The sequence below is a fragment of the Pinus tabuliformis genome, chromosome X, assembly GCF_031772625.1.
Source record: "Pinus tabuliformis cultivar Carrire ecotype Pingquan chromosome X, CPIR1, whole genome shotgun sequence".
Classification (NCBI taxonomy): Eukaryota; Viridiplantae; Streptophyta; class Pinopsida; order Pinales; family Pinaceae; genus Pinus; species Pinus tabuliformis.
Window position 1 is genome coordinate 490,943,311 of NC_142308.1, and position 12,421 is coordinate 490,955,731.

General features: G+C 38.6%; 1 protein-coding gene across 2 annotated transcripts; it reads left to right on the top strand.

Moving 5' to 3' along the window:
* The first annotated feature begins 280 nt into the window (after positions 1–280).
* On the top strand, positions 281–6,101 carry LOC149140810 (translocase of chloroplast 101, chloroplastic-like). Of its 2 annotated transcripts, none has more exons than XM_089446494.1 (3): positions 281–1,258; positions 1,470–1,913; positions 3,766–6,101. In XM_089446494.1, exons 2-3 carry the CDS (start codon positions 1,772–1,774, stop codon positions 6,039–6,041), a joined length of 2,418 nt encoding a protein of 805 aa, XP_089302620.1. In that variant the 5' UTR covers positions 281–1,258; positions 1,470–1,771; the 3' UTR covers positions 6,042–6,101. The 2 variants fall into 2 exon arrangements, with proteins under 2 accessions (XP_089302620.1, XP_089302621.1); XM_089446495.1 differs by lacking the exon at positions 281–1,258 and adding an exon at positions 2,068–3,593 and having other exon boundaries at positions 1,776–1,913.
* Positions 6,102–12,421: the final 6,320 nt, after the last annotated feature.

Sequence of the window (12,421 nt, forward strand, 5' to 3'; positions counted from 1 at the left end):
AAGGATATAACTTCACAAACTTAAATGTTATTTTCAGAACAAAAAAGCACGATTATATTTATATAAGATATATAAAAAGACCACATGTACATGCATTGAATACATAGCATATAGATGTTCTTTAACACAATATAGCCCCTCAATTGACAACTATCCTTAATCTTATCTTATCTTTTTCATTCATATACATTATGAAAACAAATGTATATCCCTAAACCTCTTATCCCCTTACATACCTTCGATAATTTACCCGGTTAACTTTCTTCTTTCTTTTAAAGGTTTAGTCTTGTGCCCTTTTCTCCTTCGGAGTACATTGCCCAGTATTGAATAATTTCTGCACATTAAAATTAAATTAAAATTTCCAAGTAAACGTTTGACCTGCCTTCATTTACCGTCTGGTTAGTCGATGAACGAGATCAAATGCTTTCCCATCGACCACGAATCTTTATTTTCTTTGTAATTTTTGAGCTCCTATGTTTTCGATCGCTCCGTGCAATCGTGCCCTAAAGTTTTGAGTGCAGGGATCGGCTCTCGGTATTTGATTGATGTATAACAAATGAGTGCGTGTTTATTTTATTTGGGGAGTTCTCTCTTTCAGGGTTGAAAATGGCTTTTAGGTCTGCGTTTTGGTTAGTTTTTATTTGATTTCGGGCATGTCGGTAGGTGAGAAGGGCAGAGGCTGCGGATGTTTGAATGGTTGCCCTTCGTTTGGCTAAAAATTTACTTGTTTGATAAGGATTTTGTAATTAGGGCAACTGGGCAATTGATAGACTGAATGAATTCAGCTCAGAAATGCATTGTGGCTTTTAGGATTTTGCAAGGAGGGCATCTGGGCAATGGTGGGTTGTCATTTTTTAAGATTTCATATCTTGGAAATACAATTTGGTGGTAAGGACTTGGGGATGAATGGCACCTTAGCATTGATAATTGAACCATCTTGAGCTTGAAATTGCATTTGGAAGATGTGGAAAATTGCACAGATTTTAACTTTTAACATGAATATGCTCTCTGTTGTGTTTGAGAACTTCTGAATTGAAAGCTTTTATGATACAATTTGATGGTGAAGAATTTGCAATCAGGCCTCTAATACACTGAGGAACTAGGTATCGAAGTTTATTGAGGCAATCGAGCTGTTACTGGAAATAGGGCATTTGAGCACTGACGAATCTTTGGTTTTGGGTTATAGAGATGCACTCTAGCAGCGGGTATTCTACAATATGGGATTTCAATATTTCAAACTTCGGGATTCATTTTGATGGTGAAAATATTGATTGAATAAGGACTCTAAAGTAGCATGGAATCGGCAATTCTGAGTTTATAAATTCAGCTGACCTTTCTTGATGCAGGGAATGGTAAATGCAGATACTAATAGAGTGGTTAATTTCATCTTAGAGTTTTATTTTTGGATGATGGCAGTATGAAACATGGGACTTTATTTGAGGTATTTAATGGTAACCATTCATAATTAGGTGGTGACCATTCTGCCATAACTGCATATGGGCGTCATCAAATTGACTGATCGAAGACTAAGAGTACTGTTGGGTTGCAAATTTTTTGCAAATTAGGACTTTCGGTTGCTGAAAAAGTCCCTAAGTTTTATATGTGCATCTGGGCGGTTAGGATTCAGTGGATAGGTCATTTGGGCTCCGTTAAATTACCTATTGTGAGCTCAAAAATGTGCTTGACCAGAAAGGTTAGATAGCGAGGGTACTCTGTTTGATTGCTAGCAGCATATTTTGTTGCAAAAAGGTTCTTCTGCTGTGGTTTGAAGATGGGCTCTATGTCAATTCCCAATACAAGATCAACATCCAGTGTTGGAAGCTGTTCTGAAGAGGACTTTTCAAGTAAAGATCCACTTCTTAATGACCTGGATGCTCTTAGCACCTCCGACAACAGATCCTCTGACAGTCCAGGTATGTTTGTAATTCGAGAACCCCTTTCTTATGATATAGAGGAATTTATTGGTGATAATTATATAGAAGATAGCTTAGTTCCTAAAGTAATATAATAGTCATGAGAGGGATTTCATAATTGACAAAGTGTTCTTTCAATGATGAGGATTTTCAGAGCTTAATGGGGGTACAGCTGTCCATTGTAGTATATAGAGAGACCAGGGAAATGATCTACTAGCAGTGAGATCAAATAATCTTCCGCAAATGCCAATAGCAACCATGATTTAGATGATGAAATAATCAGAGAGATGAACACGAAGAACAGATAGACAAGCTATATGAAGAAGAGTGACAAATGCATAAAAGAACTGAAGATTATGGAAGGGGGTGTTTCATTGCTGATAGACCTAATAGCTGTTCGTCAGAAGTTGTGTGGTGCAATATCTGATGATGCTTTATTATTGATCCAGGAAACTGATCTGATTTAATTGTACCTATCATCAAAGAAGACTCCAGAAGCATTATTGAAGCAAATCCTGCTGCAACAAATCAATCATCCCTTGAGATTTCTAATGGAAAGTCATGCAATATACTAATAGAACTTGGAGCAGAAACTAGGACCAAAAGATCCGTTTGTACTTTATCTTCTCTAAACTTTGGAAACTTTTCTGATAAATGGATTGGGAAGTATAAACTATAGCCATGGACAAGGTCAATGCTGCAACTGAAGATGCTAACATAATAGTCAGATTTGAATGCATCAAAACACTGAATATGACTGAATCACAGAGGATGGATTCATTGCTTGAATCTCAGCTGCCAATAAGTACTGAGAATACTATTCCTTGGTTGATTCAGCGGCTCAGATAAATGCTACAAAACATTTTCGCAATTACTGGCAGACTCAGCATCATACAACTTGAGCCTGCTGATAGTGTTTGGGTAAAAATCAACCCGATTGGCATCACTGGGAACACCATTGTAACAGATTGAGAAAATGTGACAGGGTGTCAAAACTTCTAATAAAGTTGCTGCAGAGGACTAGAAATCAAAGGCAGAGCAAATTGCTAGATATGATTATGCTGACAATTTGACAGTGATAGACAGTGGTGCCTCTTAGGATTTGGAACCCAGCCATGAAGGGGTTGTTGAGAAGGATATCAAAGAGATAATGAAGGAGAGAGATGGTTCAAACAAAGTTAGTGGTGGATCACATACAAGAGAAGCCCAAAGTGGAAGAAAACAAGGAACTGACAAGTATGGTTTTTCTTTCTGCAAGGAATTTCCAAAACCGGCAGGAGAGAGGATGCAAAGGTAGTGGTGGATCACATACAAGAGAAGCTCAAAGTGGAAGAAAACAAGGAATTGACAAATATGGTTTTTCCTTCTTCAAGGAATTTCCAAAACCGACAAGAATATGAGGAAGGAGAGAACCTGTCACAAAAGCAACTGCTGGAGTACTGTAAGACTGATAAATATAGTATGGCCAAATGGCAAGGGCAGGTAGAGGAGAATGTGGAAAAATGCAAGATAAAGACACCTTTCAGTTAGAAGCATCTGATCATGTAATTTGTCTGATAATGTAGCTATGAAGGGGCCAACATGGAATGTTTAGGACCAGTTGGTCAGATTGCAGCAGAAGGTGTTGCTTTTGAAGATGCAGCAATTTAGACTATCATATTCCATTAGAATCTTCAATTGGTATGGATCAGAATGGCCAGAAATATTATGACAGGTTATTGCGAGATTGCTAGGATGGAAACAATGATCCAAAAAATAGAACAAATATTAAAATCTTCTGAGTTGGCTTTCTTTTAAAAAGAATGAAATGTTGCAGGAACTCACTCTAACAATGCTTTATTGGTTGCTGCAGGGATATCTATCTCATCGTGTCCTGCAAGACTGGAATCTTCTGGGATGCCTTTGGAGCCTGCTTTTGATTCTTTGCAACACTCCCAGGAAAACAAGCATGATGCACCTCTGCTATCTGCATCAATGGAAGGTAGCCTGTCCAAGAGGAGTCCAGTGGACAAAAATGAAAATACATTGGAGAAACTCCAAATGATTCGAATGAAGTTCTTGCGCACAGTCCACAGGCTTGGTGAGAAAACTAATAATGCTATTGTTGCCCAGGTTTTGTATAGGTTAGGACTTGCCGAGCAGATAAAATTTCCCAGAAACACTGACAGGGATTTTGCATTCAGTAATGACAGAGCTAGTGCAATTGCAAGCGAACATGAAGCAACTAGCCAAGAAGACTTGGACTTTACATGCACCATATTGGTTTTAGGAAAAACTGGTGTAGGGAAGAGTGCAACGATAAATTCTATATTTAATGAAGTAAAGGCTGCAACTGATGCATTCCAACCAGCCACAAAGAAGGTTGCAGCGATAGTTGGAACTGTACATGGAATCCAACTGAGGATCATCGATACTCCTGGCTTGATTCCTTCTTTTGCTGGTCATCGCAGAAATGAAAAGATCATGTCATCAGTGAAGAAGTTTGTAAGGAAGTATCCTCCAGATCTTGTACTTTATGTGGATCGACTTGACATGCAAAATAACAACAATAGTGATTTTCCAGTGATGAAAATCATCACTAAGACTTTTGGGGCTGCCATTTGGCACAATGCCTGTTTAGTTCTGACTCATTGCTCTTCAACTCCGCCAGATGGTCCGGATGGAATCCCTCTTAGTTATGAAATAGTTGTGGCTCAGCGTTTAAATCCTATACAATTATTAATATGCCAGACAGCTGGTGATGCAAGGCTGATGGTCCCTGTATCACTTGTGGAGAATCACCAGTCATGTCAGACAAACAGGGCAGGTGAGAGAGTTTTGCCCAATGGGCAAGTATGGAAACCCCATTTATTGTTATTATGTTTTGCTTCCAAGGTTTTAGGTGAAGCAAATGCAATTTTGAAATTACAAGACAACATCCCAGGAAGGTCATCTAGTGTTCAACCTAGGGTGCCACCATTGTCTTATTTGCTATCTTTTCTTCTGCGCTCACGAGCACAACCAAAGATGCCAGATGAGCAAGTGGGTGCTGGAGATGAGTTTGTTGAGGACTTTGAATATTTAACAGACTCTGAAGGTGAGGATGATTTTGATAAACTTCCTCTTTTCAAGCCTTTGACAAAGTCTCAGTTAAATAAACTAAGTAAAGAGCAAAGGAAAGATTACTTCAATGAACTAGATTATCGTGAAAAGTTATTCCAACGAAAACAGTGGAAAGAGGAACTGAGAAGGCAGAAGAATATAAAATCTGTGCCACAAAGTTTTAAAGATGAACTGGATGCACCAGAGGATTATAGTACAGGGATAGCAGCAGTGCCTGTGCCTATGCCAGACATGCCAATGCCACCATCCTTTGACTCTGATAATCCTACTTACAGGTATCGTTGTCTCGATATAGCTAAGCAGTGGGTTGTAAGACCTGTTATGAATCCTAATGGTTGGGATCATGATTGTGGATATGATGGACTCAATGCAGAGAAGACGTTTGTTATTAGTAACAGTTTACCAGTTTCAATTTCTGGTCAGATTAACAAAGATAAGCAGGAGGCAAATATGCAATTGGAATGTGCCACTTCTTTGAAACATAGAGAGGGAAGAGCTACGTTGGTTGGATTTGATGTTCAAACAGTTGGAAAGGACCAAGCTTATACGCTGTGCAGTGAGACCAGGTTTAATAATTTTAGGCAAAATATGACATTGGGTGGACTTGCTTTGATGATTTTAGGGGATACCTTAGCAGCAGGTATAAAGCTTGAAGATAGATTAAGAATTAGAAAAAGGTTGCAATTTGTTGTGAGTGGTGCCATGGTGGGGCACAGGGATCTGGCATTTGGTGGGACCTTAGAAGCAACTTTAAGAGATAAGGATTACCCAATTGGCAAGATGATTACAACATTAGGATTTTCTATAATGGACTGGCATGGAGACCTGGCTATGGTTGGAAATCTCCAGTCACAGTTCTCTCTGTGCAGGAATTTAATGATGGTTACTAGTGCAAACATTAACAACAGGAGGACTGGGCAAGTTAGCATTCGTACTTGCAGCTCAGATCAGCTTCATATAGCCTTGATAGGTATCGTTCCAATTATCAGGTTAATAGTTGGTGCTATGAGGTTTAATTCTTCTTAGCTACCATGGCAATTGAATTGGAATCGTAGGTCATTTATATTATTCTATTTTCATTTCTTATTCCGGGAAGCATGCTATTTTACACATACTAAGCACGTGCCATAATGTGTCCAATCCAAAATGTTGAAGAACATAGAAAAATAAATGTAGTTCTCATCTTGAATATACTTTGAAAATATTGTTTTGGAGATGAATTGAAGAGCATACAAAGCATTAGAATGTAAATATTTTAAAATATTGATGTTTCTGTTGGAAACCGGGAAAATACTGGGGGTGGGGGTTGAATGAGTTTTTTTATAAATTTTGATAATTGTCTAGCCAATCAAATGCATTCAATGATACAACAATGCACCAATCACATAAAGCTTGAACACAAGATAAAATGTGTAAACCCATATGGGAGAAAACTACAAATCTTCTTTTAATTATAATGTAAATGCAAGCACCAACTTCAATTTACATTTGATTTTGTAGGCTCCAACCTGTAGGAGGCACCAATCCCCTTTTCTTTGCAAGCACCCACTGGCTGAAAGTACCAACTCCCACTTGTTTGCAGGTACCAACTCCTTGATTTTTACAGGCTCCAACCTGAAAAAGACTCCAATCCCTTGAGCTGCAAGCACTGACTTGCTTCAGCCACTCAGATCTCTCTTTCATGCATTTTCAAACTCAGATCTATGACCCTTTAATTAAAATATCACACTGACACAATCTTAATTCTCAGACCTGCTTCCTTTCTTTGATCTTTTCTCCTTTAATTTCTCAGCAATTCAGATCTACTTCCTTTGTTTTTCATAGCAACTTCAGTTCTTAGCCAATCTGCCCTCTCTACCTCTGCTCAACGTTCCTTTCCATGAACAGTCTTAGATCAGCAATATTTTCCCTCAGCCTCTTCAGATCTGAGCTTCCTCTACTGCACAACAGCTTGAGAACACACACCACAACTTCATTTACACACTTTGCTCTCTGCACTCTGCTCTCACTCAATAGATTTAATTTGGCGCTCAAATCTCTTACCTTTCAACCAGAGAGCTTTTGCCTTTTCTACTCTGAATTCCACTGTTCCGTGCCTCAACCATAGTTACACACTTTCTCACGTCGTTCTGGATTTCCATTTATACCCTCTGACACAACATTTTAGCCAATTTTAGAATTCTTTTATACATATTTGGTGCCTGAGACTGCAAATTTGTTTGGCCTTAGCACTCATGCTGTATTTCTCATTTGCACATGACCAAGCGCTAGAAACTCAGGCTTATCCCTTGTCGGTGTTGGCGGATCAGCAAATTAGCCAATTTAATGCTTGAGCTCTAGGGTCTGAAGCTGGGGTTCTAGTGGCCGATAGGCTATTAGGCACTTGTCTGCCAAACTCCATGTTGTTGAAAAATATGTAACTAGGTTCGGTCTTCATAAATATGAAATGTACTTTTGATTATTGTATATTGTAAACTGAAAGAAAAATTATTATTGTTATTTTTGGAGCATGGCTTTCATGCTCAAGGTCTTTTATTTTAGAGGTCAAACACCCATTGAGTACTTCTAGAGTTTGTCCTATGTCAAGAAGTCAAAAGAGTCATTGTCATATGTTGAAGAGCCCTTCGGGCACATTGTAACTTGTAAAAAGATTTTTTTTTTGGTATTTTAAAGTGTTAAGAAATCCTGCCAACAAAGAAGTCGTCCTAATTCGAGGAACTTCCTCCACCTTGGAAGCCTATATATAGGAGGGAACTCGACCTCCTAGAGACACAATTCTTTCTCTCATGAAGTGAGCAAAGAAGAAGAAGAAATAGGCTAGTGAAGGAAGAAGGAAGATGAAGATCAAGTGTTTGGGCTATTTTCTCTCTCTCCTCACACGTGCGAAGGAAGGAAGCTAGGGTTTCTGTTGTTGGGTCAGGTTTGCTGTTGCAGGATTGAACTTGGAAGAAGTGCAGAAAGAAGATTGAAGGAGGGCTCATTAGGTCATCCTCAAGCCCTAGAAGAGAAAGAAAGTCAAGCGAAGGTTTGAAGAAGTCTTGGAAGGCCGAAATAAGCTCACACTTGTGGAAGCAACTGTTGCTTGGAAGGTCGAAAATTTCAGATTTGCAGTAGAGGCCGAAATTTTGTTGCTAGGGGTCAAAGTTGTGTTGCTGGAAGAGATCTGACTGGGTTTGACTTGGACAATGAAAGCACATAATCAAGAACGCTGGAATTGGTCTCGGAAGGGTGTTAGTCTTGGTCTAGAGGTCTTGGAATTCGTCAATTGAAAAATCTATAAGAAGAGAAGATGTTTATGCATTTTCCTCTCAAGTGGAGAGGTTTTGGCCCTGGCTTGCAACCTATATCTTGTTTTTTTGTGTATTATTGTTCTTGTTGTTTTGGTCGCTATTTGATGATAAAATCGAACATAATAGTAAAAGAAGAAGCTAATAAATAAGAAAAAGTAAAAAGACATCACAAGTAGTTATCATAGAAAGAGAAATCATCCTAACCATTGCCCTATAGATTTCTCAACATGGTATCAGAGCTAAGGTTGGCTAAGGGTATAATGAAGATCTCTACTACACTGAAGAAGTTCCTAAAGAAGTGTACGAAGGTGGCAAGTCAACTCAAGAAGGGCATCAAAGAAGTATGGGATCTCCTATTTTCTTCTAAGAAGGAAGTGACCAAGACATCTACAAAGGATGAAGGACTATTCTCAACACTCACTAGCACATTTCAAGATGAGAATATTTGGGTGATCGACAGTGGAGCATCAAGACATATGACTGGTCAACACAAGCAATTAAAGACATTATCAAAAGGAAAGTCCTCTTACTCCGTAGAGCTTGGTGACAATAAAAGCTACCCTGTGAGAGGAATTGGATCAACTTCACTTGAGTTGGAGAATGGAGGAAACATTCATCTCAACAATATCTTATTTGTTCTAGGTTTGCACAAGAATTTACTTTCCATTTCATGTCTAGAAGACAAGGGTGATAGAGTTGCTTTCATTGATGGAAAGGTGGTAGTATGGGGTAAAAAATCAAGCATAGAAGATGCAAGAATGATTGGGATCTGTGAAGGAAGACTTTACAGATTGTTAACTCCCCTCGCTCAAGCTTTGGTTCACATTGAAGTTAGCCCATGTGAACTTTGGCATAGAAGATTTGGTCATCTTCACTACAAAGTCTTACCAACCCTAAATTCAATAGTGAATGGCATCCCCGAACTAAAAGAAGATCATGAAGGAGTATGCAAGGGATGTGCATTGGGTAAGAACACCAAGAGACCATTTAGAAGCAGTGCTTCAAGGTCAAAAGAAATCTTGGATCTTATTCATTCTGATGTCTGTGGTCCTATGACTCCAAAGTCACTTGGAGGTCATCTATATTATGTCACATTCATAGATGACCATTCAAGGAAAATGTGGGTTTACTTAATGAAATCCAAGGATGAAGTATTTATCAAATTTCAAGAATTCAAAGCTGAAGTAGAGAACCTTACAAAAAGGACAATCAAGATATTAAGGTCTGACAATGGAGGAGAATACACATCCAAGGAAATTTTAGCCTTTTGTAAGGAGTTTGGGATTAAGAGGGAGTTGATAGTGCCATATAATCCCGAGCGAAATGGAGTTGCAGAATGAAAGAATTGGTCCATTGAAGAAAGTGTAAAAGCTATGCTACATGATCAAGATTTGCCAAAATTTCTGTGTGGTGAAGCTATGAAGATAGTTGTTTACATACAAAAGCGATGTCTCCACAGGTCACTAGATAACATGACTCCGGAAGAAGCATTCACTGGGAAAAAACCAAGTGTGGATCATCTCCGAATCTTTGGTTGCCCTGTCTATATTCATATACCAAAGGACAAAATAAAGTTGGATCCATCAGTCGTGAAGGGAACATTTGTTGGTTACAATAATTCTTCTAAGGCCTATAGGATCTACATAAAAGGACACCGAATAGAAGTCAATTGAGATGTGATATTTGATGAAAGTATTGCATTCAAGAAATCAAAGGATCTTCCTATGGACTTTGATGATGAATAACTTCTAGTATTTGAAGAGGAAGTTATTAGGGAGGAAGAAGAATCAAATCATGAAGATGAAGGTCCCAGTGAACCTATACAACTTGTGGTAATCTTCGAAACTAGAAAGAGACCTAATTGGTTGAAATCTACTCTATTAGATGCAGAAGGTCATGGCACAGCTAAAGGCACATTTAGAGAAAGCAAGAAGCCCAAAAGGTATTCAAGGTATGCAACATATATGACAAAGTTAATAGAAGCAAAGCCATCCACTTTTGAAGAAGCTGTCAATCATCAAGAATGAAAAGATTCTATGAACGAAGAATACAATCAATAATGAAGAATGGGGTATTGGAGATCGTACCTAGGCCCGAAGACAAGTGTGTGGTAACTTCCAAGTGGCTTTACAAGATTAAACATGCGACAGATGGAAGTATTGACAAGTATAAGGCAAGATTTGTGGCTAGGGGTTTCTCTCAACAAGAAGGTATCGATTATGAAGAGACATTTGCTCCAACTGCAAGGTATACAAGTATATGCTCACTGGTCTCTTTGGTAGCATTGGAGGGATGAAATATAAATCAAATGGATGTCAAGATTGCATTCCTGAATGGCACAATTGAGGAGGAAGTCTATATAGAGCAATCCTTTGGATTTGAAGTCAAAGATAGAGAAGCATATGTTTGTAGATTGAAGAAGGCATTATATAGCCTTAAGCAAGCACCAAGGGTATGGTATGCAAGGATGGATGCATACCTACAAAGATTGGGCTTCACAAAGGGTTTTGCTTATCCGAATCTCTACATCAAGGTCGTGAAAGATGAGCTCGTAATCATTCTTCTATATGTGGATGATCTTCTCTTGACAGGTGTAGAAGGTCGAATCCAAGAATGCAAGAAGCAACTAGCAGCAGAATTCGATATGAAGGATCCTGGGCTGATGCACTATTATTTGGGACTAGAAGTCCGACAAGGAATTGATGAGATCTATCTAGGTCAAGGGAAGTATGTGATCGAGATGTTGAAGAGGTTTGACATGATGGATTGCAAACCAATGACAACCTCGATGATCACAAACTTGAAAAGGCTAAGGAGTTCTGAATCAAGCCCAGTGGATCCGACTAGGTATAGACAATTGATTGTCTCACTAATGTACTTGGTGAATACTCGACCAAACATATGTTTTGCAGTAAATGTTCTTATTCAGTTCCAAGTTGAGTCGAAGCATGATCATTGGATAGCAACCAAGCACATTCTGAGATATCTGCAAGGTACAATCCACTACTGCCTGAAATATGAAAGGAGGAATGATGTTCACTTGATTGGATATACAGATTTTGAATGGGGGGAGCAGTGAGTAGGATGGAAGGAGCACTACAGGAGGATGTTTTAGTTTGAGATCCTCCATGATCTCATGGATGAGAAAAAAGCAAGATTTATTTGCTTTGAGTAGTGTCGAGGTTGAATTTATTGCAGCCTGTAAAGTAAGCAGAGAAGCTGTATGGTTGACGAAGATGCTACCTAACTTGTTTGAAGGACCAATGGACCCTACAATGATACATCGTAATTTGTGATAACACCAGTTGTATAAGATTGTCTGAAGACCGAGTATTTCATGGAAAGACAAAGCGTATAAACAACAAGTATCACTACATTTAGAAGCTAGTACAGTATGGTGTGTTGCAGCAACAGTATATCTCCATTAATGAGTAGGTAGCTGATGTGTTGACAAAATCTTGTCCTAATAAGAAGCTTGTGTATTTGAGAGACAAGCTTGGTCTGGTTGATATATCCTCCCTAGTTGAGAGGGAGAGATAGACACATCATTCTTGTCTTCACTTGGGAAGACAAAATGGAGGATTGGGTAAACATCTGACATCTGATACTCTTTGAGGATGAGGTAGGGCATCCAAGATAAGAGTAGTCGAGGACTGATATTCTTTGATAACTAGCTGTCCAAGATAAGAATAGTCCAAGGAGGACATATTCTGTGAACACCCGGGTGGGGTATGTGCCTTGAGAGACAATGATGATGGCATCTATAAATCATTAGTCTCTCCAGCATTATGCTCTGATCTTGTGGAGAGATAGAGTTGTTAGTCAAGGCCTTGTTATGTGACAATGCTGGTTGTTATGATGCTAAACAAATGGGTTACCAATTTGACTCTTCTTATGAGATCTCTTCAAATTGAGAATGTCCATGTACCATTTATGAATACCTCCCTAGTTAAGAGGGAGTGTTGAAAAATGTGTAACTAGGTTCAGTCTTCATAAATATGAAATGTACTTTTGATTCTTGTATATTGTAAAATGAAAGAAAAATTATTATTGTTATTTTTGGAGCATGGGTTTCATGCTCAAGGTCTTTTATTTTAGAGGTCAAGCACCCATTGA

Coding starts and splice junctions, on each gene's coding strand:
- LOC149140810 (XM_089446494.1), top strand. CDS start 1,772: ATGGGCTCTATGTCAATTCCCAATACAAGATCAACATCCAGTGTTGGA. Junction 1,914..3,765: donor CAGATCCTCTGACAGTCCAG/GTATGTTTGTAA, acceptor TGGTTGCTGCAG/GGATATCTATCTCATCGTGT.